The sequence below is a fragment of the Xiphias gladius genome, chromosome 24 (genome assembly GCF_016859285.1).
Source record: "Xiphias gladius isolate SHS-SW01 ecotype Sanya breed wild chromosome 24, ASM1685928v1, whole genome shotgun sequence".
NCBI lineage: Eukaryota > Metazoa > Chordata > Actinopteri > Istiophoriformes > Xiphiidae > Xiphias > Xiphias gladius.
This window is the reverse complement of record NC_053423.1, coordinates 19,994,417-20,022,008: the sequence shown is the minus strand read 5'-3', so window position 1 is coordinate 20,022,008 and position 27,592 is coordinate 19,994,417. Positions and strand designations below refer to the sequence as shown.

Sequence of the window (27,592 nt, the reverse complement as noted above, 5' to 3'; positions counted from 1 at the left end):
GTGAAGAGCAACAAATCCTCATCTTTGAGCGGCTGTAGTCAATGCTCGGCATTCTTTATTAAGGGCTTAGCTAATTAAAGGAAAAGTTCAACATTAGGGTAATTCAGCTTACTTGCTTTCTTTCTGAGAGTGAGAACAGAAAATCGATACCAATCTCTCATATATGCATTCAATTTGAAGCTGGAGTCAGGATGTGGTTAGCCTCACTGTAACAAGAAGACAGGAAATTACTGGCTCCAGATGTTGTTCACTAAAAAAATAGTTGCATGATGTAAATACACCCAAAACCACAAACTGTTTTTATATTTGTTTGTGTACGGACTAAACAAATGAGATACCATTAGTTTCTGGTGCCTCCACTAGTTGCTTCTTGGCTTACAAGCTGCCAGGTGAGTCTTCGGACGGATTTTGTTGACGTTGTAGAATGAGGACGCTGCTTCTTACAAAGTCGTCAAACAGTCTCTAATATCCTACTCTATTTGTGTTTGTTAGCTTAGTTTACTGAAGGGCTATGAACCACAAGGCATCCGCTAACAAGTGGACAGCTCTAAGTACAGGTGTGAATGCAGCCTAGACGCATTGAGGTCCGATCGCTCAGACCACGTTTTGGGGTGGTCTGAGCGATCGGGGCGGCCGAATTATTTTAGCAGTGTGTACGTGAATGTGTCCTTGGCCACATTGAAGGACCACCTACTCAGCTGACGTCCTCTACGTAAGCGGATGTACGTACTCACTCGCAAACAAATACACGTCATACAATTCGAGTAAACTGGCGTTCTCCACGATGTCCGAAATTTTCAAAAATCCCTTAGAGGTATGCCAGTGCATCAAACATCTTGGGCGACTTGGTTTGTATGGAACACACAAAGAAACGGACCCAGTCTGTATCGTTTTTATATTTTCTTCTTCCTCCTTTAATTTCCGGCAGGCGACACACGGGAAGTGCAATGCTGCCTCCAGCCGGTTGAAAACAAACAGCTCATTTGGTCTTTGCAAATGGGATTGATGTACGTGTTCATTTGCATATAGAGCATGGGAGGTGAGATCCAATCACAAGTGGCCCCTCGAGACGCACGTGGAGACGCATTCTGATGCCGGGTGTGAACCGACGCACTTAGAGCTGCCCATTTGTGATCAGATCAATGAAGACGCATTTTAATGCCAGGTGTGAAAAGGGCCTATCTCGCCATTTACAGTTAGAGTTACTTGGATTTCGTGGCTTGGTTTTTTTAGTCCTGACATGCAGTGTGAATTGTGGGACCTTGTATACACAGGCGTGTGTCTTTCTAAACTATGTCCAATTGATTCAATTTGCCACAAGTGGACTTCCATCAAGTTCGTGACACATCTCAAGGATAATTAAAGCAAACAGGATGCACCTGACCGCAACTTGGAGCGCCACAGCAAAAGGTCTGAATAACTCTGTAAATGACAGGTTTGATTTTTGATTTTTGATAAAATCACCAAAAAATAAAATTCTGGGTTATTGGATGTAGAGTAATGGACAATGGTGGCAGTTCTATCCATTTAAAATTGAATCTACATCAGAAATTGTGAAGAAAGTAAAGGGGTCTGAATACTTTACAAATCGACTGCGTCTTGGTTTTCATCGCTCACTTGCTGGACGAGGCTGTTGTTCCTCTCCGTACTGATCATAACACCCACACCCACAGACACCATCAGGCAAGCTAGGACTGAACTGCAGCGACACCTGCACACTCTGCTGAGACTCACTGTTGCTGCATGTGGAAAATAAAATCGTGGTTATAAACAATGCCTGGATTTGATTTACAAGTCACACCTGAATCAGAACCTGAGTCACACATTGACGCACTACAGGTTCTGACTGTCTCGCACCGATTCACATGTAAGAGGCTTCCTAATTTTTATTCAAAATTTCTTTGGAGGGGATGGCCAGCAGCTTTGCCTAGTGTTTTGACTGAAACCATCCATAACGCGAGATTTAAAAATATAACCAAATCACCCTTGGGTTGGGGATCGTAGCAGCTCGGAATTCCCCAGAGTCTCTCCCACCCATGAGGCTTCAGGAGCTCAGAACCCCCCCCCCCCCCCCCCATCTCTCCCGTGGCAACAGCAGCTAGAGGAAAAGATGTCCCATGTTACACAAGAGGATGAAGCTTTGCCAGCAGGCAGACACCCCCTTCTCCTCCTCCTCCTCCCTCTTACACATATTTTCACAGCCTCCCTATTAACCGTCCTTACATTTGTTCTATCGCTCTCTTAACCTGATATCATTCTTCAACTCTTTCACGCTCTCTTTCACACCTTTAACTCTGGCTCTCTGCCATCCACATCCCCACTCTCCTCCACCCCCCATCCTTGATGGCGGCTTTGCCCCCCCATCCTTGATGGCGGCTTTGCCCCCCCATCCTTGATGGCGGCTTTGCCCCCCCCTTTTCATTTTCCGTGCCTGTAGAAACACTGCGCTGCTGCTGCTGCCGCTGCTGCACGGCTGACCAGCTTTCCATTTGGGGAAAAAAAAAAAAAAAAAAAAAAAAGATCTATTTCTACTGACCTGATAATCAGCTTGACGCAATTGCTTGATGGAGGCTCGATGTGACCGTTTGACCCTGCGGAGGGGAGTGGAGCACGAGTTTCCCACAGTAAAGCTTTCGTCAAACAGTCAGGGATTCTGCAGGGTTCACCAAGACTTTGTGAGACCTTTCTGATACCACACAGAATGAAAATTGATGCCTGATCAAACTGGCCAAAATATGAAAGTATGATGGAAAACCAGTAGGGACAACATGGCCTACAATTATTTACCATTATGTCGCATTTTTTTCCAGTACTTCCCAGCTGTATATAATAATGCTGAGACAAATAGTCGATTAATTGTTTTTAATAAGTCGTTTCAGTCGTTTTTCAAGCAAAATAGTGACATGATGCCAAATGAGAGGCGTACTTGCTTTTCTTTGTCATATATCATTGTAAATTAAATATTTTGGGGTTCAGCCGGATCAGCCGTTGACACCGATCGCAATCAGATACAGAAACATTTTATAACTGACATTACTGCCTACATCAGGCGAGAGGGAATATCTGAGACATTTGTAACTGGTATTTAAGACTTTTTTAATACCCTCTAAGGCTTTTCAATGCATCTTAAGACTTTTTAAGACCTGCAGGTAGGCGGCACAATGCATCAAGTTCTCACACCTGACTGCCTGCTGTCATTGCTGTCTCCATTCCTGCACAGAGCCGAGTACGGCCGCCAACCTCCTGACCCCGCTCTAAATACGTGTGGACGTACAGCATTGTCCGTCAGCCTGTGTGCGTGTCTTGAAAATATTGACCCGACCTCGCCGACCTGGCTCAACCTCCCTCATGACTCATTCCCTGTTTGGGGCGCTTTCAATATTTCACCATCGACCCGCTGGATTCCACTGGGTCTGGGCAGCCAAGGACGAACCCCCCTCCCGCACTCCTACGGTCCCCCCTCCCCCTCACACACTTCTGGGCATACAACACTCACTTCCTCCAACTCCTCCTCCACCTCCTCACTCAGTCAATATCTTACAAACACACAAACCGCACAGACAAAACAACATGCATTATTTCCTGTTGATGGCAAGTGGCCTGCACAAGCAGTGAGGAAACGGTCGAAACAAAGAGCTGAGTTTATGAATGAACAGGCATGATATGAGGTGGGGACCCTGTTTTTAAGAGGCCCTACAGAAGGAATTTGTTTGCTGAAATGTGAGTGGTCCACTGATTCCCGTAAAAACGCCTTCATTCTTGAGTTCTATTGCTTTCAGCTCCATTATTCAGCATTCTGCTTTCTGCTGACAGACCAGCAAAGCCTCTGCTTCCCCAGACTCTGAGTGAGTCATGTCAACTTCTTTCTTTTAATCAGATGGCTTATTATTAGATAGTTTGAATTGTTAAAAAAGCCAATTTTAGGCTGTATTTTTATGGGCCAAGTTCTTGTAGAGCTTCTTAGAAAACATTTAACACTTGAAAACTTTGGCTTTTATTTGTCAGATGAACATATTAGAGCAACAAACAATTGCTTGATAAAACAATCACACAAAATTAACCTACAACAATTTTCAGATAGATTAAGATTGGTATTGTTTAAAAAATGTTACTTTGGGGTCTGGGAAAATGTGACGGTCGATTTCCCTTTCTGTCTGACTTTCAAAGACTAAACGATTAATCGAGAAAACAGCTAGCAGGTTATTCGACAATGCAAGTAACTGTTGCAGCATTAGAAAACGTGTTTATATTTCTCAAACAGTGTCACCAAGTGTACAATAACTATCAAGTTTGTACAATAACTCACCCCTTTGTACAATGTATGATCAGTAATTCTACAAATCTTGGGCACAGATTCAAACATGATGCAAACTCAGTTCTGGGTGTGTTGCAGTCTAGATTTTAACCTTTTAAATTACACTGTTCCACCCATGGGACGCTTTGGCCTTGGTAACGCTACTTGAGATGTGTTTTGGTTTGTACCAGACTCAATCTTGACACAGCCTTGACAAATTACACATTGTCTGAAAGCTCTGAGTCTCCTGATTCTATCTCTGCGAAGCATTTTAGGACCCTCATATCACAGCAACAGCTGTTGACACAGAAAATTGGTTCAGACTTGTGACTTTGGCTCCAAAGTCTTTTCCACACAAAAGGTGCCGCTATTTAGACTATGTTCTTGCCTCTGAAACTTTGCTTCAGTGTCTCTTACACTGACTCTGACTTTTTGGTTCTAGCATTTAAAGAGTTACCTTTCAAAAGGAGACCAGAGTTATGACTATAATGAAAAGAGTTGAAGAACAGTACCCTCCATATTTTGCGTACAATTATTTTTGGGCTTGTGCAGAAAAAAATCGGGGTGTCTTTCAGGGGTTAAGGTACAACAGTTTGCTCTGAAATATGATAATTCTGGAGAACAATGAACAGTTATTGGATTTTCAGCATCTGGCAACACTATTCTCAAAGGTTTTATTGTCTATAAAAAAGGTATCTGAAAAAAGTATCTTCAATATCACTACCAAAAAACTCAGGTGTCATTTCGGCACTAGTATTAAGATTTTCAGGCCAGCCCCTTAGCAGGCTTTTAAGCACACTTAACCTACATTTTTAAAGTAAGTCTAAGTATGGAGCCGGAGTTACGACGTGGTTAGAAACAGCCCAAAGTAAAAAAGAAAAACAGAAAACAAAAAATGTTCACCAACATCTCTAAAGCTCACTAACAGATAACTCCTTCTTGGCCAACATTTAACATACAAGAAAAATCACATAAGATGATTTAATAGCACCAGTACTACCAAAAAAAAAAAAAAAAAAAAAAAGTAGCTGCAGTTTCCAATCATTTCAAATTACTTCTTGTGCTGCTAAATGCCCAGCCTTCTAAAAATTTCCCCCCTGAGCTTCTTCACTTTGCCCAGATCCCTGGAGGGGGCACAAAAACCAGCTTGAAAGGACCAGTGAGGCCAGGCGATGGGTCCATCTCTAAAGGAGCAGAGGATTGCTGAGTGGAGACTTTTAAGAGAGCAAACTGACATGTCTTCTGACGGTGTTTTTAATGTGTCGTGGGGGTTTGTTTGTCGCCTGTAAGCAAAGTTCCCATGAGGCCTAATAGTTAGTCATTCCCCTGCCTGAAGCATGTGACTCTTGAGAACCACAACCACACTGCTGCGCTCCGATTGGCTGCCGCGCTGCAGTGATGATGGCAGACGTCCCACGCAGCAGAGAAACAGCAAGTGTCAGTGTTGATAAATACAGCCCACGGCCTGACCTTAAGGAAACCACAAAGACAACTTCTTGCTTCTCACCCATCTGCCCACCTGCTCTCTCCTCCACCTCAACATCTGGCGGCCACAGCAGCAGAGGACCTGTCGCTTTGAGTCAAGGACAAAGTCTCCTGAAGGCTGAATAGAGCCTTTAATGTAATTTATGATCTTAAATTCACTATAATATGTGTAATCACTGGGAAAAATACATTACTGTCCCTGCAGTATGTACATCTGAGTGTGCAGAATGAAGATGCTGACATTTAATTAATTACGTACTGGGGTATTATGTCACTGCAGCAAAGTGCTCCCATTAATACTAATAGCAGAGTGGATGTGTTCATAAACATACAGAAAGGGAAGTCAGAGTCAGCAGCTCTCCAAACAGCCTTATGAATCAATGCATGATCTGAGCACAGCCTGACCGCAACAGACGAACTTTCCCTGGAAAAACGATGACGAGGAGAGAAGGGGAATCACAGTGCAGTGTGTTTTTGAACCAGCTACGAATGTCTGGATGTACCTCCGGGCTTGTCACTCATAGGTTAGATGGGGAAACTGCGTCTTTCTCCACCAGACCTGAACTGACATGCACACAATTAGCAAATGTTAGGCAGCCATCTCCGCCCATTTCTCTGACAAACCTCAAAGCTCACTGCCCCGCACTCTGCTAGTTACTCAAGGCTTGAATCAACAGTATTGCTGCCTCCCCTCCTCTCAGAGCCGCTTCTTCTTGTTCGTTCTAGCCTTCTCTGACGGCAGGAGCGTGACTTTGGTTACGATCACCTGCTGCGAGGCTGCCGAAGTCCTCCGCCGAAGACCTTTTCAGACGTGGGAGTATGTACCATTGCTTGCTTCATCGAGCCGCTGAAGTGATGGCTTTTTGTCATACAGAAATAAGTTTCTTTACAATTAGTGTTTCTATGGCCTCACAAAGTGATTTTCCATCCTCTTGTTTTTTTGGTGCATTTAAAACTTGATCTTTAAATAAACCTGAGTGGAAACATCACAAATTGAAAGAAACTGCATCAAAATATTGCGAAAAAAGTCTTTACACTTGGCTGAGGTGGAGAAGTTGCTGTTGGTGCAATGGACGCAGACTTAGTGAATGAATCGGGCTGAGCTTGAAGCCCGTCACTTAAACGTCGACTGAAGAAACGTAAAAAAATCAGATCTGCGCTTAGCTGATCGCAACGTTCCTCAAATAAATGTGCAAAACAAACATAAAAGGCTTATCTCCATCAAGTTTTCCGCATTGGTTTTTTTTTTCTTCGTTTGAGGTTTGACTGGCGCTCAACTGGCCCTGCTGGCACCAACTGGACAGCTAGCGCCCCCAAGCTGTTTATCTTGACAAATCAACCCCTAATATTTGCAGTAACAGTAGTGGACAGAAACGTGCATCAATTCATATTTTCATTCTGTCTCAAAACAATTGTCAGGTGTCCATATGAACACTGAGACGGTTCTTGCTTGCTGTAATTGCTCCCCCTGTTCATAGTGGCCATTAAACAGTCCCCTCCTAATGCATTTCCAATGTAAGTGATGGGGCACAAAATCCTAAATATGTTATGTGCCGGATTAGTTAAATCCAGATCAGTTTAATCAAGGGGGTATCTTTCAAAATTATAGCCTTTTTAGTAAAACATTTCCTGTTTTTGTTACTATTCCTCCACTGCAGCTCAAAAGGGGAAACACAAAGAGGGAATTTTATGCTAAAAACACTAACTTTGGAAGATGACTAACTCAGACAGCTGAGGCCTCACATTAGGTTTATATGAACTTTGGAATTAATTTTTTAACAAAATGGAGGACTGTGGATTTTGTCCCCCACCACTTGCACTGAAATCGCATTGAGAAGAAATCTTTTTTGTAGCCAGTATGGACATATAGCTGGCAAAACCTGTTTCAGTGACCACATGGGCACCTGACTACTGTTCTAAGAGAGACATGAACAATTGTGAACCCATCCTTTAAACTGCGATTAGATTAATGTCACGAGGAGCGTGCCTGACTTTAACCATGCTTTAGTCCGTCTCCATTTACCCCACTTTTGTCCGACGTTACTGTCATAATAATCCCAACTTTCCTTGCTTGTTACTCTGCTTTCGCCAGTTTTCCCTGAGCTTTTTTCCCCAGACTGCTTTTCTGCCCTCCTTTGTCTTGTTACCCCTCTCTCCCCCCTCCCTCCACATTCGTAGGAGGTTCCAGCAGTAGGACACAAGGCACAGCACCTGCAGACCGAGACTCATGCTGCTCTGTTTCCCTGGCAACCCCTACATTGGGCTTTGCTTGTGCAAACCATTAGGCAATGCCAGCTCTGCATAGACACACACATGCAGCTGCACACATACTCACACACACACACACAACTACCCTTTTAAGTGTTTCCGGTTGGCCGACGTTAGTTTCTTTTTTAATTTGAGCAGTTTTTCCAAAGCTTTTTTTAATTTTTAGTTTATTTATTTTTTTACCCCTTTACTCCAGCAGCCTAACTCACGTCACATTTTCCCCACAGTCATAAAAACAGGACCCCCTGGGAATGAGCAGCCCACGTCTAACAGAAGCCGGTTTTGTTGGGGCATTTCTCTGCAGATGACATATATCCTCGGTGTGCAGAGGAGCTCTCCACCCCCTCAATGTGTCATGAGCACATCTCTTAATAATGTGACATCCAGCCCCAGCATTGGTACTGTTTCACCTCCGCAGGGAGAATTCCTTCCACTATTCCGGGTCTCTGCGCTGACGTGAGCGGAGGCAAATCCTGCCGGCCCCCACCCTGTTTTTTTTTCCCCACCTCATCATTCCCGCTCCTACGCCAACCCTCACCTCTCTGAGTTGCCAACATCAATGCTGCTCAACCAAGTTTCCAGGAAGTGGCTCTGCAGGCCGCAAAAGCGCACCTGTGGAGGGAAAAGGTGCGTGTGTGTGCGAGGAGGTCACCGTTCGTTACCTCCAATTTAACTCGGCCTGCCTGAGCCCTTCATTAATGCTTCAGTTTGAAAAGTTTAAGCCCAATAATTTGACTGATTGGGCAGCAGTCCTTGTAAGTGACCCCAGACGAAGCCCAGGATACACACATACGTTGCTGTAAACAGGTGGGTCATCTGTCTTCAGGGGGTTGTACGTAAATGGCAGAGTGGGTGGTGGGTTGATGGAGAAGACACACACACACACACACACACACACACACACACACACACACACACACACACACACACATCTACCTTAGCTTTGGACGTCTGAGTGGTGACAGGTTAAGAAAAGAAAAAAAAAAGCTTGGCAGGATATTAATGAATGATGCCTTGATCATTCGTAGAACATTTTGTCTCACAAGAAAATACATTGCTGCCTCCATAGAGCGACGCCCGCAGCCCAGACGAGAAGGTGCACGACGCACAAACTCAGGTGCACACGCATACAGTTGAAACACGCACGCACACAAGACCTTTTTTACACGAGCAGGCGGGGGGGTGTTAGCTGTGGTATTAGTCAGCAACGTCTCGCAAATAGGCACATTCAAAGTGAGAGTCTGCACACAGCAAATGGTTTTAGGTGAGGTGGGAGGAAGAAAAGCAAAAGTGGGACTTAATTAAAATGAGCACACCAAGCTACAGCCACAAAACTGGTCCAGTCGGATTAAAACACAAGCCTGATATTAAAAATATTTGGGGGCAGTTACAATACCAGCTGGGAGGTTTTGAATAGAGCTGAAATATACTCAGAAACTATTTTAATAACCAATTATTCTTCCATTTCAAGAAAAAAAAAATGCAAACCATTACACAACTCCAGCCTCTTAATTGCAAGGATCTTACTTTTCTTTGTCTCATGTGATGGTAAACTGAATGTCTTTGGGTTTTAGACTGTTGGTCATACAAAATAACCAATCAGAGGACGTCTGCTATGGCTTTAGGAGTTAGTGATGACATTTTTCAGCAGTACATAGACCAAACAATTAATCGAGAAAATACTTAGCAGATTAATCGATAATGAAACATTGCAGACCTGGTATTGAAAAAGTAACGTTTTAGCATTTTTGGTTGGATCTCAAGCGAGATGTGAATTTAAAAAAAAAAAAAATAAACAAAAAAAATCATGAATTCAATCGGTTTTAAGTGAGGCCTACACTCTATAGGCCTATTCTATATAGGCTGTTTGACCTTTCCAGTGCAATAATTAAAAGAGCCCCATTAGGATGAACAGATTCTTCAATATTAGGTCTTTGGTTCAATGCAGAGCAGTTATCATGGGAGACAAATATCAGTACAAACTAGAGGAAAAGCGAGATATTCCTACTTTGAGAAATGACAAAAAAAACATACTGATCATAACATATCTCAAAACTATAAAGACCTGATGAAAAAAAGGTCTGGCAATGCTGCTGGTAGTAAAAAAAACAAAAACAATTTACTACAGCATAGATAAAATCACCAAAATTTATGGTTTGTCCAACTGACAGTTCAAAACCCAACAATATTCAGTTTATCAGAAAGTAGGCATGAAAAGCAGAAAACTTGAGACCGTAGAACCTTTGACTATTTGACAGTTTCTGCATGAAAACTGACTTACAATGATTAATCAATTCTTATAATAATTGCCTATTAATTTTTAAATGAAGAGTTGACCAATTAATCACCTAACTGTTGCATCTCTTTTTCCAAGCATTCATTAGAAAGCAAATACAAGGTGCGTTGTTTGGCTCAGCATCTAATTGAAATTTTAAAAACATACACAATTTCCAATAAAGTAAAAAGCTGAAAATATTTCTTGACTGATTCAGCTGAGTGAATTTACACTGAGCGCGTGTTGTTAATTTTTTACTGCCAGTGTGGTTCACAACCAATTTGGGACACAACTCCATCAACCCTTAAAAATGTCCATGTCAAAAAAAAATAATAATAATAATTACATCCATCTGAAATCCCCACAAATTGGCCAACTGACAAATTGGTTTCCTCAAAACCAGATGTTACCAGGTTTTGCGGAGGTTCCCCTCTCCGCCACCATAGTGTATTCACCCTGAGGGCTGATTTGTCAGGGAGCGTACGCCCTCCGCTTAGTGAAAGCCCAAGGTGATTAAAAGCACTTTCATTTTTGAGATGCACCTCACAATTAGAGTTCAGGGAAAATGGAAAAAGATTGCAAGTTCCCGGTCTCTGATAAATCACATTTTCCATCATCAAAAATTTATTTTGCAGTGTCTGAGTCGATGTGCCTGCCATTAAAGGCAGCACACGGTGAAAAAGCTGTAAAGTATATGCTTTTATTCCTGCGCTAAAGGAGGAATAGATATTAAGCCACATTTCAGGATGACAAAGTGAGCCTTGTTTTTTTTTTCCCCCACTATATTCAATTTCATACATATAAAATATGGCCAAAAAAAAAAAAAAAAAAAATCCTCCCTCCTGGCCCCTCCCTGTCCCAGCTCTGCCTCTGTCAAAGCGAAAGCTTCTCTGAGGTTACCACCAAGTTAAACAGACATCCCTGAACTAGTTTCAGCCTGTCTGTTGTAGTTACTGTTGCTAAAACCCTGGTTTATTCCTGCCTCTGGGAGAGAAGTTCCCTTTGTGTGAATCCCCTGCATTCACACACTGTAATTTCTAGGGACTGTACGGAAACACTGGTTTGGCTGCCTGAGCATGACACAACATGTAAAAATCCATTCGTTGAGGCCGGGACATTAACTCTTTCTTTGCACCTCTGAGGCATTTACATGAGCAAATGTTTTTTTAGCAGTCTAAATTACAGTTGGGCATGCTCAGTACCCTACAGCACATTTAAAAATCGAACTCAAATGTAAATTCTTCTCACTTTGTGTGCAAGAAATCCTAAACTGTAATTACTATATATTTCATTTTTCAAGAGAGGATAAAACAATTGGACATGTTTGTGTAAACGGCCTCTATGTTTCAAGCCCTTCACAGCACATTGTTGCTCTGTGTAGCCTACACATGTTTATACTAGACGTTCTTCTTTTTTGACAGGTTCACATAGCATTTGTTACTGTATGTCCTGTTTGTATGACATCTGTCCGTTTATGTCATTCAACGTTTGGGAAGACCTGCTTTGCTGTTGTATTTGCACAGACAGCCAAAGTGGAACTGGACCTTAAAACCTCATCCAATATCCCACTGACATTTTTAGCTATGTTAACGGCTAAAACGACAGTCTCTTCATATGTTTAGCTGAGGAGTTTTTTCGAACGATCAAATATTATTTATGTAATGTTTTGGTTTTGTTTTTTTTTACCGGACGCCGTTTTCCATGAGCCCGCAACCTTATGGGTTAAATGTCACGGCTTGACAGAAGAGCGGAGTGGAGGGGTCAAGGTTAGCTCAAATATGGTGTAAACATTTTTAGACAGAAGAGATTACAGCTAAAGATTTGAGGAAAAAAATGACTATAGAAGCAAAATATGGTGAGTTTTATGGATGTGGACGAAACAAAAGTCAAAAAGGTTTCAATTTCGAATAGCAACTGTAGTTGGCGGTAGTGGATGGCGATTTGTCGTACAATATGGAAGAAAAAAAAAACCCCAGGAACACAGTTTTTCATAAAGACCATTGAAATAAACACTGAAAGAGAGACGGCATTGATTTACAGACGCTAGTGGAACAGAGGCTAGGCCAGACGAGATGTCAAGACGAGCTCTGGTTGTGGCCACGTTCCAGGGCGAGAACATGTTAACTCGGCCTAATTAATGTGCAAAAGATCGCAATATGACTTGTTCTACACACGATAGATGCGTATTTCTGTTTCATCTGACACTGGGCGGGTTGTTGAACATAGTGGAAAAGAGAAAGAAAAGCAGTACCTAGTTAACTACGAAGGATGTTGTGAATCTTTTGGTTTCAAAACAATATATTGTTCAGTTGTCCCTTGATTTTCACTTTACTCAGCTACAGATTCGATCATATCGACGCATCGTAATGATATAACTGAAACGAGCACTGGGTTTTAACTGTAGCCCTAAACCTAAACCTAACTGCAATGTCTGATATATGAGAAGACTGGTGTCCACCATTGTCCATGTTTGGTCTTGAGCTGAAAACGCGGGAGGTAGGCTGTCTGCCATCCTGCGTAAAATAGAACACGGTAATACGCAGGCACAAACGGTTCACCAATGAACGAGCTCCATTCTTACCATGTTCTCAGGTACCGTGTGACTTTGATGGGTCCAACTGTGATGATGGCAAATAACCAGACTGTGAAAACTCACAGTAATGAGTAGTGTTGGAAAGTAACATTTACTCAAATACTGTACTTAGTTCGAATTTTGAGGTATTTTACTTTACCTGAGTATTACCATTTTCCAATACTTTATACTTTTATTCCACTACATCTCGAAAATAACTAAAGCCTTCAAATAAATGTAGCGGATTTGAAAAGAACATTTTTTCCTCTCTCTTTGCAGATTCAGATTAATAAAACAAAATATATTCAACAAAAAATTATGATGTAGGTACATATATGTTAAGATGTTCTGTGCAATTCTGCACAAGGAGCACTTTTACTTTTGGTGACTTATGTACATTTTGATTCTAATACTTTTGTACTTTTATCAAAGTAAAATATTGAATGCATAACTTTTACTTGTAACAGAATATTTCTATACTGTGATACATATATTTTTAACCTCATACCAGTACAGTATTACCAGCACAGCTATTGTCAGTTGGAACCAAACATTCACACCGACTGGAAAATACAAGTTTAGCAGAAAATTTTAATTTTCAATGTCTTCTTATTTCAAATGTACCCAAGTGTATCAGAAGAAAGAAACACTGATAATTTCTTAGATTTCTTGGCAAAAATGAATTTTAATTTCAGTTCATCTTTAAGAAATGGAGCTACTAAGTAGGGCTCATCATTTACATTCAGTTTTGTACATTGAAAACAGCTGAAGCGGTGGTGTGGTCCAGGAGACAGGACACCCAAACCATGGTCTCACAGTGGCATTAAAAGGGATTTGGAGAGGAACTTCATAGCAGGTCTGACATGAAGCACAAGGCCGGGGCAAAGGGCGGACAGACGAGGCATCACAAACCTCTCAGACCTTCATTATGAGAAACTTCTGAGGCGTAAATGAAGCTCAGCTGTCCTCAAGCCTTGTGCTGTAGCTTTAAAGCAACATACAAACAACTGTGTGTCCAGCTTCGGACCATTTCTAGGTTAGTGCTGGCGTGGTTGATCCTGACCCTGCATATTTAACCACAGTCAGCACGGAGGGTCATATGCACAGTTGATCATTAACAGGAAACTGCTGTCAGTGTTGTTGAAAATTATTGAGCCTCCTTAAAACAATATGTGCCCTGAACTTTCTTCATCCTTTCAAATTTTGGCTCCTAAAAAACAATCGTCACCTGCTTAAAGCATAGTAAATCCACCATCCTTGCCAATTTACACTTCGAAACATTAGTCAGCCATCAGGTTAATGTATTAAGAAACACAAACTTTATTTCTGTGCATAAACATCCTTGTCAGCACAGTGAGGAATGTTGGAGGGAAGGGGAAACTCCGTCTCAGTCTCCCTGCACCGGCTTTATAGGGTAAACATTTTCCACCTTGTTAAATGTACCCCCCCTTTCACTGCAGTTGTTCACCATTTATCACGCAGCATGTTCTCCGCTAAAGCAGGGGCACCAGACCTGTTGGGCTTCGGTGCAAGGAGCCTTTTATAAGACAAGAGGAATGCGGAGTCAGTTCCATAAACACTGGTGTTGCTAACAAGTCTGTGGGCATTTTCAGGGGCACTTTGAGGAGCGGGAGAGAAAAACCAAACGCCACACAGACGGACAGATGAGAAACACCACGTAGCCAGAGGAGGTGTTTCTGGATGAACAGCCCCTCACAGCAGGAGGTTAAAACTGACTACAGACAGTAGATGCGTGAGGAGAGAGAGTAATCGCAAGTCAGTGCAAATTGTCATAAAGTTTAATAAACTGCACTCACTTCTAAATCAGTGTGTTTTAACTCCTGGTCACAGTTTTCCATTGCAACTAACTAGGCCATCCGTCCTACCACACAGTGTTCAGCACGGCAGTAACATTTGTATTCAAAGCGGAGGCGAAAGTTTAAATTTTACCGCACCAGTCTAAAATGTTACCAAAATAACTTTAATAAATATAAAAGAAATGGTGGTAGTAGGAAAACATACAAACCGAAGCAGCTTTAACTGTAAAGTACTCAAAGTTTATGTTTGCAGATAACCTTCAAATTGCAGATCGTAGTACAGAAATGTCAAATTAGGTTTGTGGTAATTTATAAGTACAGTTACAATAAAAAAAATTAAAAATGTGAGGGATCTATATCAAGATTGTTCATGTTCTGTGTTTATGTTTTAAAAAATATATAAATAAAAAATGAATCCCTATATGATTGTGATATGTTGGATATCAGTATCAGCATCAAAAATCCAGCACTGGTCAGGCTGTTTTATCCATACTGTTCATCTGTGCTTGTACTTTTACTGCTGAGACACTTAATTTTCCAGCGTGGGACCAAGAAAGATTATCTTGTCTTACAAAAAAAGAAATTGTTTAGATGTTTATAATCTGTATCTGAATCCAGATCTGCGTCAAAATGCACGCAGGGATAGAAAATAATGAGATGCATGAGTCAGTTTGTTTTCATTCGAGTGAGTACACCAGTTCATAAGGAAATACCAAAACCGTTCAAACGGCTACTATCTTACAAAGTGAAGACTCCTTTAAATATTTCTTCATCCACCCCAAAAACTAAACTACTTTTTCCGTAACCGATGGTCCAACTTTCCACCAGATTTAACTGAAATCTGTGAACAGGTCATTAAAGATGTCCTGCAAACTAAAAGACAAACAGATAAGACCTCAAACATAACCGTCTTGAAATAAAAGTCCATTACTCTGGTGCTGTCAGACCTTATCCGAGGACAACGTCCAAGTGTGCAGTTTAAAGAATGAACAAACCTTCGCCTGTGTCCGTGTGAAGGCAGCCGAGACATTGATTGTGCTGAAGGTGCTGAGGATGGTGCAGGTCGTCCGTCCTCACTGCGACGTAGTTCAAACTGCCGACCTCCCTCCATGCCCCGTGCCATTGCAGAGGATTATAGGGACATTTGTGGCCGCTCTTCTTCAACAGATCTAGAAAAAACAGGCCAACCAGGACGAACCACGTAAGGCTAGTGTCCACACTCAGGTTGGTCCACACGGTCTCCACTGCTCTCTGGACATAGACATCACCTATAATTCAGAAATATGACTTATGATTGATGATTGATGCATTCTAGACATGTTTCCATGTCCAAATAAATTATATAATGTTCAGGATGCAAATCGTGAGCACTGACAACAGTTTAAGTACATATTCTATTTTTTTGAAATTTCATGACAACCAGTACACTTTTGTTTATCACATTATCATCATCTTGTAGATTTGTGTAGAAGCTGTACATGCAGTTGTTTTCAACAGAGGAAAAATGCACTAAAACTTCGACTTGTTCTTCTTACTAATGTTAGAGCATGAGAGTCTGTCTCTACATCGTGGTTTTCTATTTAGATTTCCTAGCTGCCGGTGTCTAAAAGCCCAATAATAATAATAATAATAATAATAATAATAATGAATATCTCTTACCTTTTTGTCACTCAGGGTGTTAGCATCAGAGCTTCCTTGGTGGCATGGAGAGGTGGAATTTTCAATAAGTGATTTCACACTTTTTCGCATTTTTCCATGTAAATGGAAAAAGATCTTACAGGTACAGACTCCAAAAAAATATATATTTTTTTAAAATAAATAAATAATAATAGTAGTAAGTATTATTCCATCAGAAATCACTTCCAGCTATTTTTAAGTACATTCCCTTTGACTCTGAGGCAAAAAAAAAACAACTTTGATTTCTGGAATAAACTTTTTTTTTTACTCCGTTTTTGAAGGTTGTTATTGCAGGACCGGGTCGGTCCAGCAGTGACGTCTTTCCATGGGACAACGGGGTGGGCAGCTCCACTTTTCCAGCAACAGATTTCCAGTCGTTTTAAGACTTTTTTACATTTTGTTTAACAAGACAAATCCACTCCCCTCAGTTTTTTAAACTATATTTCCACCTCTCATATCATTGAATAAAATCCTAAAATTGTACAGTTTGAAAACTTAGAACCGATTTATTAACAGTTGTAATTTACATGTGTAACAAAATGTGAAATGTTTTTAGACTACATGAACCACAGACCTTTTTTTCTGCTTAAATGGAAACCCACCTGGGGTAAAAGGTCAGTGATACTCCGTGGGTTTGCATAGGTGTAATGTACGCCTAGCAAGTGGGTTAGTTTGATTGCATGGGGCCCTGAATGCAACACATATTTAATCTCACTTTTAAACACTGAGAAACACTCATGATACAGGAAATAAAAGTTGTTTAGTTTGAGTAAAACGAAACCTTTCTAAGTGTACATATTATGAAACCCTAATATTTCATTATTTCACAGTTTGCTCGTAGCAAGAGAAAACTTCTTGGACGGCCATCTGACCTTTTTTTTTTTTTTTTTGGGGTGTTCAGATAATTTCACAATGTCCTTGCAATACAGTTAATCACATCTCGACAGCATCGCGGCGTTATATCAGCGAAACAATATGACAATTAAAACGGCACAGTTAGGAAGAATTCAGGGTAACTACACAGACGGCACGGAGCTGTCGCTCATGACAAAAACCACACTTTTTAAGTGCTGCCGTTGGTTGAAAGCTAGAGTTGAAGTTTATTTAGTCCATGCTGGAGAGGCTGTTTGAATCCGATCCAAACCCTCTGACGCAACAGATCGACAGGCTGACACAAAGTACTACAGGACGCTGCACAGGATAATAAGGAAACCTCCTGAAAAAAAACCCCTCACATTTCTCGCAATAATATAAAAAAGGATAGGTCTATTGTGGATAACAGGGACCAGGAGAGTGGGGTGTAACAGGAGAGTAAAATAAATAAATAAATAAAATAAAATAAAATAAAATAAAATAACAACAAGAATAATACAAGTAGACCTCAGCCACCCGGAGGTGGGTTTCCGGCTTCTTTGTCTAATTTCTTTTCTTTTACTTGAAAATGAATTTTGGGAGGTGGATGGGTGTGTAATAAGGGGCACGTGATGTGCCATGCACAGCGCCCCCCTGCCTCCCCTTGGTGACGGGCCTCAGCAGTGAGTATCATAATATTATTATGTACTTCTGCTGATGTCCGCAGAGAGCGAGGGTGTCTGCGTGAAGGGGAAACCACTGTGTATCCCTCCAGAGCTGCTTAGAGACCAGCTGTTTGAGAAAAGTAAACAAAAAAAAAGGAGCAGGACAGGAGTTCCTAACTTCCTCCATTGTTACCCACAAACTGCGTCATAGGATCATTCCTCACTTCGCATACAAACACACACACACACACACACAAACACCCAGCAGCACTTTACACTGACAAGGCAGGGTTTCAAAGTATTCGGAGCCTACCGCAAAAACGACGTTAAAAGTGTAAGAATGTTTGTGAAATTAAGACCCGAGTGAAGCTTTTTACCCTGTTCACATTTGTTTTAATGAGCCGTCGAGTTTCATGAATGAATCTCACAACTATCCCTGGAGGGTAAATGATTCATTGAGCACCTGAAAGCAAGGTTCTCTTTCCTTATGTCTCTAGAGCGGGAAAAAAAAAAGAAAAAGAAAAAAAGGATCAGAAAATAACAAAGTGTGCACAGCTAGAAGCAGCGGACAATTCCTCTTTTTCTGTTTACAGTATGCGATGGTTTATTGTGATTTAGTTAAAAATACAGCCAGGAGTGCTCTCCCAAAGTAGCCCAAAGATTCATCAAAACCAAAACAAACACAGTTCCTTCCTCTCTGCCATTTGTTTTGATCTGTTCACTTTGTATTCATTTCCTCAGTTACAAACAGCGGCCAGTTTATTAGATACACTTGTACAATCTACAACAATCCAGGTGCTTCCAGAAGTATTTCTCACTAGGGCTGGGTGATAATCCTTATAAGGATTAGTAAACTTTCAGCAGGATCACACTGTCATGTTTGCGTTGAATAGCTTTTTGAATATTCTGTCGCCCTCATTTAATACAGTCCGGACCTGAGAACAGGGCTACAGCTTTGAATTTAGAGCTGAAACAATTGGTCGATACGTCGATGAGTCGAGCAACAGAAAAATAATTTCAGCCTTTCAGATGAGAGGGTGTCCTGCTTTTCTTTGTCATATATCACTGTAAAATAAATATCTTTGGGTTATATTTTTTTAGCCAAACAAAACAATAACAAAACATTTGAAGACGTTGCGGTCGCTCTGTGAAGCTGTGGTGGGAATATTTGACTTTTTTTTTTTTCGGTTTCATAGATGAAACAATTAATCGTAAAAAAAATTTAGTTGATAATTAATAATACGAATGATCTTGAATTGGATTAGTCAATCACTCCATCAACAAAAACTTAATTTGCAATAATTTTGATAATTGTTTGATCATTTAAATCATTTCTAAATCAGAAAATCCAAACATTCTCTGGTTCGAGCTTTTCCAACATGAAGATTTACTGCTTCTCTTTGTGACACATGAAAGTTAACTGAATGTCTTTGGGTTTCAGACAAAACAACACATCTGAATACATCTGCCCTTTTTTTCTCAGTGTTTTTGATATTTTATAGACAAAATGAATGAATGATTAATCAATAATGAAAATAACTTAGCTGCAGCTCTAACTGAGAATATGAATTGATTTATTACTTATCATATATTTAAATTATGTTTCATCTGTTACGTCGGCCTTTATTTGTTTTGTTAGTTTGTTAAACTAAATTCTTACAGCAGATATCAGTGGTGTCATTTTTAGCTTTAAAAAAAAACAAAAACCCACATGCATGCGTGTGTGTTGTTTGGGACGCCGCTTTAGTAAATCAGTTTGTTTTTTTTTTATTTGTATGGAGCCGATACAACAACATACCAACAGACAACAGATGTAACAGGAGAGAGGGAGTTGGGCCAACATTCAACTTACGAAAGAAAATGGGGGGGGGGCATATAAAACATGATTTAGCCATTAAAAAAAAAAAAAAAAAAAATTTATATTTCTTTCTCTCTTTATTTATTTATATTTATTTACGAAAGAGTGCCATTATTTTAAAAAGTGCGGGAACCTCTGTTCTGGAGGCGTTTTGTTCCCTCGATGTAAATCAGTCAAATATAACACCACCACTAACTACGGCCTGAAACATCACTACAGAGATTTTGATTACTTTTCTTTTTCTAAAGGAGAATTAACAGAAGAAACCGATCATCGTAAGCTTCTTAAAGTAAAGATTCATTGCAGGGCTGTTGTGTTGCATGGTATTAGATTATATCTACCGGCTTACGAGTATATACTTTTTATATTCAATAAAGTTCCCACTGGGATTTTTTTTCCCTTTTGGAAATGATGGTTTACAGTAATGCATAACTTGCATTCAAGAAAATATTTGAACATAAAAATGAAAATGAAAAAAAAGGGAGGATGTTATCGTATCATTGCTCATATAAAGTTTTGTCTAGAGCTCCGGCTGCAGCTGTACTGACTGCAAGCTTGTACTCGTACCCTCCTACATGCTCCATTTCCCCTCTCACAGCGTAACCAGCAGCAGCAGCGTGCTGCCTTAAATTCACCTGATAAGTTGTCAGTAGTGCAGCCAGGTCGGGCTGGTGTCTGTAAAACAATTCACTCTGTGTGTCCCCTGACAGGACAGAGTGTGTCAAGTCAGATTTCAGACGACCGGGAGAGAAAATGTTAGTGTGGTTTCTTTTATACCAGAGTCAGACCGCTGCCAAGCCTCCGAGGCAGAAAAGATCCGAGAAGAGGCTTCCCATCATCCAGCCAAAACTCAGAGGACTGAATTAAATGCCACCTTTGCATCTGTGCTAAGACTTATTACTGCTGGGTTATTAAGCAAAGAAAATACTGTTTTAAAGGCTCGTTTAGCTTCAAGCAGCGTGTTTTTAAAGCTAGTCCTGGACATTAAGCATCATCATGTGATAGATTTAGGGCAGTGTGAGGAGGGCTCTTTGAGATTCCAGGAAAAGACATTCTCCACAGCAGAGTTTAAGCATGTGATAGCATGCCATGCAATTAGCATTTCCTGTCTGATGAAGGAAACGCCTTCAGTACAGGCCTGGGAGAAGAGGTGATGAACTGGGTCAAAAGCAACAACAAGATGCCAAACAAATGTCTCAACAAGTTTATCTGACGAGTAGGAATTGGGCTGGGTACTCCCCACATCATACTCAGACACTTCACCAGAACTGGGGTGAGGGCAAGTTACATCCAGTTCAAAACATTGAAAGGAGCCTCTGTATGAAGTGTTAACATTTCTTGTTGGGAAGTCAATCAAAAGACCACAAAGAGACGCTAAACCACGTCAAAAAGAGACACGGGTACAAAGAGATGCGAAACAACCATGAAGTGACACAAAAGCACAAAAAAAAAAAAAAAAAAAGATGAAAGCAGATGAAAAACAAATAAAATGTGACATAAAATAACTGCAAAAAGATGCAAAACAACACCAAAAGACACAAAACGAGTACAAAGTGTCTCCCCCTGAATTCAGGATCGTCCATCCCAATCAAATTCCTTCCAGTTATGCTCTTATTTAAATCCAGATCTTTTATGCTTAAAGAAAGAAAATCCCAAAACGCTGCAGCAGCTGCAGCACTGTTGTCTGCACCAGGAGAAACAAGGGAACAGTAACCGTTAAAAATAGAATCAAGGATCGTTTGGCCGCCGTTGCTCTCGTCCTCTGTTGGACGATGTAATGTACTGTTCTAAAAAACTTAATTATTTATGTTGTTTGGCCAAGTAAGCTCAATGAGAAAACAGCACACAGGAAGTGTTTATATGATAAATAAACAGAGGGACCCTGGCTTGCCGCTCACAGACATGAGGAAATCTGCTCTGTGGATCGACTGCTGGGGAATGGCAGTGATGCACATTTTCACACCCAGCATGTAACGCCGCAAATTCTGTGAGATCTGTGAACTGCAAACGTCTGTTGACACGTGAATCTGTCAGTTTTCAAGATAGCGCGGAGTCCTTCAAGCCAATTGGTGCTCTGTCTTAGGATGGAAAGATGCTGCAACTTCAAGATGCTGTCGCCCCCATTATATTTGATATGTACTTATAATGCAGTTTGTTGTATTTCTGTTTATATAAGTGTTTGCTGCTGCGGGAGGATCATTTAAGAGCCCGCTCGTTTCATCTCAGATTAGCCCGGTTTCTTACTGATGTTAACGTGTTCAGAAACACCAAATATTTTCCGAAAATTCACGTCTGCATTCTAGCAGCCGTGGCTTTATCAGATTTGAGATTACAGCCACTGTATGACCACACTATCGCCGCTGAGGGAGATCGGTGGCAAACCATGCAGCCACAGCCTCCACTTTATCTCAATACAGTGCATTTACAAAAGACGAATAAAGGCCAGAATAGTTTGTTTTCATCAATCATGACGAGAAAAGCAAAATCACTGTCGAGATGTGAGATATGAGGGGGTGTGCCGTATCATATTGTCCATCATAAAAGCAGCTCAAGTTTTAATGTGACAGAAGTTTTAGAGGAGGGTTCACGTATTGGCTTCATTACATACAGCAGCAGGAAGCATGGCTGAAAATGAAAGTTGGTTCGCTGCTGACTGCACTGTGGAGGCGGGGCGAAAGGAGGGCAACTACGATGCTGGTTTGGCTGTAAAGGTCAGGGGGCCTGCCGCACCAGCTGAATGTGAGTCTGATCATACACGACCCTTCAAAAAAACTCCTGTTAAAGTTAAACTGGACCAACGAAACACTTTTAGGGCCGACTAACTCTGAGAGACTCATGGTCCTCCTATGTTCAGGCCACTATGGCATACGTACATCAACCAGCTATCACATATTACAACGTCTGTTGTTACCTAATTCATAATTCAACGATCATTCATCGATCACTTCTTTTGAACTTTGGCGGGGTTTTTTTGTTTGTTATTTTTAAACCAAGGTGAGGATGGCTGTATCACAATTACATATGGTCATAAATTAACATCAACAAAAGCACCTGGTAAAATTTCCATCTCGGTTTAAAAGATTTTCAACAGTTACTAGTTTCTGTTAAGGTGAGTGTACATGTTCAGATCATCATGAAAGTAAAATGAGGATCCGTCACAAGCTCCCGGAGCAAATATCAAAGAAAAAAATTCCTCCTCCGTCTCTTCCACCTTTCCACCATGACACTATTTACACCTGGTCAAAGTTATGTCTTCGCCTATTTGATGCAGCCCATTTTCACAAAGTTACACTACGTTCAAACTCGAGCTTACCCACGGCTGATACAAGAGGCTGTAATAATGTATGTAAGCGGTGCAAGAAGACGGCAACGACAAATGGAGGCAACACAACAAACCTATTTCACCGTCTCAGTGCCAGAAATCACAGGAAACTGACTACACTGGTGCAGCCGCACATTGGCAAGTTGTTTTAACAAGTAATTTTCCGTATTTCATCACATTGCCGTGACTATAGTTACTGCAAAAACAGCCTGACAGAGACAGAAGGCCAACTGCTCCTATCCAAATCTCCCAAACAACAAATCTCAGGTCCACCAGCTGACAGGAAGTGCGCTTTCGAAAAAAAAAACATTTCAGAAAAAGTTCGGGCGTTGCAAACTCACCTTTTAAATTTTTCGGGTTGTTCTGCTTGGTGCGCGGCATCTTTCCGCCTCAGTTCACAGGTGCATCTTGGAGAAAGCGGTTTCTAACGCTGGACCTTGAGACGAGCCGACTCCTGAGCCACAGTCTGGGTACATCTACAGAAAAGAAGAAAAAAAAAAAAAATGTAGTGAGAACCAGCTAAACATGAACTCCACAGATCAATAAGCTACTATGTGGGCCTGTCACACTTGGCAGCCGTCTGGGAGTCAAGGACAGAGCCGCTGATTGAGTTTACTCCTCAAACAGGTGCCCTAGCTGGACTTTTCATTTCAGGCCCTCTCCTCTCTGAGCTGCTCTGTAACAACGTGCGGTGCAGACTCGGGCCACTGCCTGCTGTCAGTGGGAGGAGGTGAGAATATGATCTCCCCTTCTCCCCCCTATCAGTGCAACCTCTGCAGCAGCTGCTATCTGCCACTCTGATCTCAAACAAAAGACAGAGAGGTGGACGATCGGCTGTTGTTTATGGGAAACGACTGACTGACATGTCAGCGGTGGATACAGGGTGCCTGATCCTCACTCTGACGAATGTCACCGCCGATGACGAATGATGCAAACAACAAGGTCCTGTGTGTGCCAATGAACGCTCGGTGGCCAGACAGAGGTTGCTATCAGAGATATCTGCCTGTTGAAGTTAGATCACTGCCAAAAGTCAAAACATCCAAAGAGGGCCATGGCTGAACCCACCTTCGCGGGGGAATTGTTTTCAGTCTGATTTGTTTCGATGCCCTTTAATAAAAATGAAAGATCAGCGGCTTAATATAGGTTTCATGCAAAATCTGGTTTGGTAGAAGCAACGTGATGCAAAAAAGGTGGGTGCTGAAGTTAAATGCTACCAAGATTTCAAACCCACAGAGCTGCAAAAAGCCTCTGAGCGCTGCCTGATGTGCGCAAACAACCCCAGAAGAAAAAAGCTCACCCCTGCACAGACAGAAAACTCAGACTAAATGTCTAATTCAATCATGTTTTTTGAGCTTTCTTGCCCTTGCATCATCTCCACCGTGTCCCCATCACACCTCTAACCCCGCCGGAGCAATGCACGTTGCAGTGAGCAGCGGTGCTTCAGGGATCAGCCTTTGTTTCAGATCAACAATATTACATAACACTTACTACAACTGGGTGATGATTTTGCTCCATACAGTGGGTACATGTGGCGCTAGAGCAATGACATCATCTCACGGTGGATTTCGGTACAGACTCACTGTGCACGGCGCCTGCACCAGGTCGCATTAAAAAAAAAAAAAAAAAACACACATCCAGGTCGACTTGCAGTCGCACGGTACAAACATGGAGAGATCCTCACCTGGCTCCCTTCAGCGGTGCACAGTTTGGTTTCGGTGCAGGTTCGACGGCGCGACTGAGGCGGAGGAGGGAGACGTGCACATTTTCTCTGGCGTGTCTGTTAGTCAGTCAGTCAGTCAGTCCGTCCGCCAGCCTGTCTGCTTGTCTATGTGTGCGCGCGCGCGTGTGTGCGTGTGTGTGTGTTCATGCGTGTGTGTGTGTGCACACAGGCGTTCGAAGAAAACACCCTGATAATGACAGGAGAGCGGTTATTCTGCGCTGTAACGCTATGTCCTTAACCCAGTCAGCCTGGTATGCGCTTGCAGGTGACTAATGATTTCCGTTTACACCTGAGGATCAACCAGAGGCATTATGTAAAAGCAGGGAAGCGGCGGCGGCGGCGGCTGTGACGGTGCCTGAGATTGTGTGGCATGATTAACCAGAATTAAATGTCAGAAAATATAAACAGAGCGATGCAGAGCAGACCCCCCCCTCCTCCTCCTCCTCCCTCCCCCTTTCATTTGCCCACGTTGCATGGAAGGTTAGCGCCAAGTTCATCGGCTGCAATTACGGTAAACGCGGCAAACTGAAAGATATAACTGGGATTTGACTGCATGCAATGAAGTCAGCAAAAAACAATGCGTGGGAATGGCGTATTTTGTGCCCGTTTGCAACACGTGAACGCCCTGTAAGTGAGGGAGGAGCCAGGGAAAACCCCTCACTGTCTCTGCAACAGCACTCGAACGGGACGCTTCCCGTTATCCGACAAAACCCCGCCGCGACCGAACCCTTAAGCCCCTACACATGCACATTTATCACAACGCTAGCGGCGTCGGTGAACAAACGAACACACCCGAGGCGACAGAAATAGCGCCCGGCTCACCCACAGAGGCAAAAGAGCAACAAAGAGCGCTGCGCGGAGAACGCACCGGAGTTGGCTCCTCGGAGCTCGGTTTGCTGCAGAAGTCCTCGCAGCGAAAACAACACTGCGCCAAAAAAAAAAAAAGAAGAAAAACAACAACAACGAAAAAAAAAAAAAAAAAATGGCCGGCTCACCTGCCTGTCCCCGATCAAAGTAGCCTCAAGAGCCCTCAAAGTTCAGGGCGAGCGGAACCCGGACGAGAGACACACGGCGGACAGCGATAAAAGCATGTCCGACTCTCCGACGCTGCAGCTACAGACAGCGACCTATATCACAGTGACAAGACACCCGCTCCGGCGGCGGCTCGAGCTTGAAATACACACAGGGAAAGAAACCAAAACAGGCGCACTCCAAGTGAATTTATTCATACTCACGGGCGCAGTTTTAGCTACTGTCAGGGTTGTAACACACCTTTAACTGTGATGAGGGGGGGATGGCGGTGGGGAGGGGAGGGGGGGGGCACAGCTCTATATTTTCTCCCTTCACCTTGTCGCTCACTTTCTATTGCAGGAAACAGACAGGCCCACTGACGTCAACGGGGGTCCCGTCTCCGCCTCCCAGCCAGAGGGGGTGTCCTCTCAGGGCAGCGGGGGGCTCCCGACGTCCGCTGCCGCCGCCTCCGCCACAGGCCCGACGACTCCTCGTCCCGACACCGGCGATCGAAATTTCGCCCGCGTCCTCGCCCCCGTGTTCGTCGAGCCACCTTTCCTCCTCCCCCGCCTCCTCCTCGTCTCGCCGCGAAAGCCTATTAAGGGACGTTTCCAGTCCATTAACGAGGAGCCGCAGGTCTTGTCGTTCGTCGTGACCCCCCCCCCCTACCTCTACCCCTGCCGGCCCCCCATCCACCCACCCTCTCTTCTGCACATAGTTTAGGACTGACGGTTTTCCCGGAGGTTCCTTGTTGTCAGGTCACGTTGTGCCCCTCCGCCACTACCGACCGGGCTTTCCCATGCACAAACCCGCAGCAGGCACATAACAGTGGGTCTTTCTGCACCAGGACAGCGGCCCGTGGTTGGAAATAATAAAAAATGGATAAACTGCGGCCGCCGCTGGTGCCGAGCAACGACTCCTGTAGCCCAAAGCAGGGTTATTTTATGGGACTTTTCATCCGAAATAACCCATTACAAGTGCTTGACATGTAAATTTCCAGGGTTTCACCGAGATACATTTAATAATTTTAGAACGCAATTTAATACCAGTTTCCCAGTAATACCGGCCAAAGCACGACACATATCTGTAGAGATGTGATATGACCTATAGTTATTTACCAAATGCATTAAATTATTGACTTTCATATCACATTTGAGTCACGGATTTCCCGCAGTGCATAACAATAATTACCGATAATATCGTCATTTGATCACTAAACACGAACTGGGCCTGGATGAGCAGCAGAAAGTGGATGAAGGGACGGATGCATTAACCAATTTAAAAAAAATAACAAATTCATTAAAGGACCAGATATGAATTATAGACAAGGCCGTAAGTGTGGAACAATATTTTACAGCCAGTATTTTCTAAAACCACAGTGGAAAAACATTTTCTAACTAACATCAGACAATTTATGCTAATTAGAGATAATAAATCCCGGTTTAATTTGCTGATTTACTCGCTACTGCTACCTCTTAACGCTCAGGAAGAAAAGACTAAGGAACTAACTTGCATAGTAACGTGTGCGATATCGTAACTGATCCCGGAACGGTGGAAGCTGAGTCACGGGCAGCGTTTGACGAGCACACCTGTCTGTGGCTAGCTGTAGCTAGCCAAAGAGCGCAGAATTAACCACAGTGCGCATGCGCAACCGTCCAAACAACAGGCCGCTCTCCTCCCCAGCCGTTGTCAGCGGGACACGGCCACGCCCACGAAATTGGCAGTAAGGACACGTCCTGTCCCTGCGCGATCTGAGTCAACCGTAGATGTGCGTCG

At 42.5% G+C, this 27,592-nt stretch overlaps 1 protein-coding gene across 5 annotated transcripts in view; it reads right to left on the bottom strand.

Moving 5' to 3' along the window:
- hivep1 (HIVEP zinc finger 1) overlaps positions 1 to 26,095 on the bottom strand; it is a 61,135-nt gene extending 35,040 nt beyond the window's left edge. The window contains exons 1-2 of one of the 5 annotated variants that reach the window (XM_040122751.1): positions 26,041 to 26,095; positions 23,427 to 23,561 (exon numbers count right to left, since the gene is read on the bottom strand). In XM_040122751.1, the coding sequence (XP_039978685.1) occupies positions 23,427 to 23,466 (40 nt within the window). In that variant the 5' untranslated portion in view covers positions 23,467 to 23,561; positions 26,041 to 26,095. The other 4 variants (XM_040122749.1, XM_040122752.1, XM_040122750.1 and 1 more) reach the window with 4 other exon arrangements.
- Between the last annotated feature and the right edge of the window lie 1,497 nt (positions 26,096 to 27,592).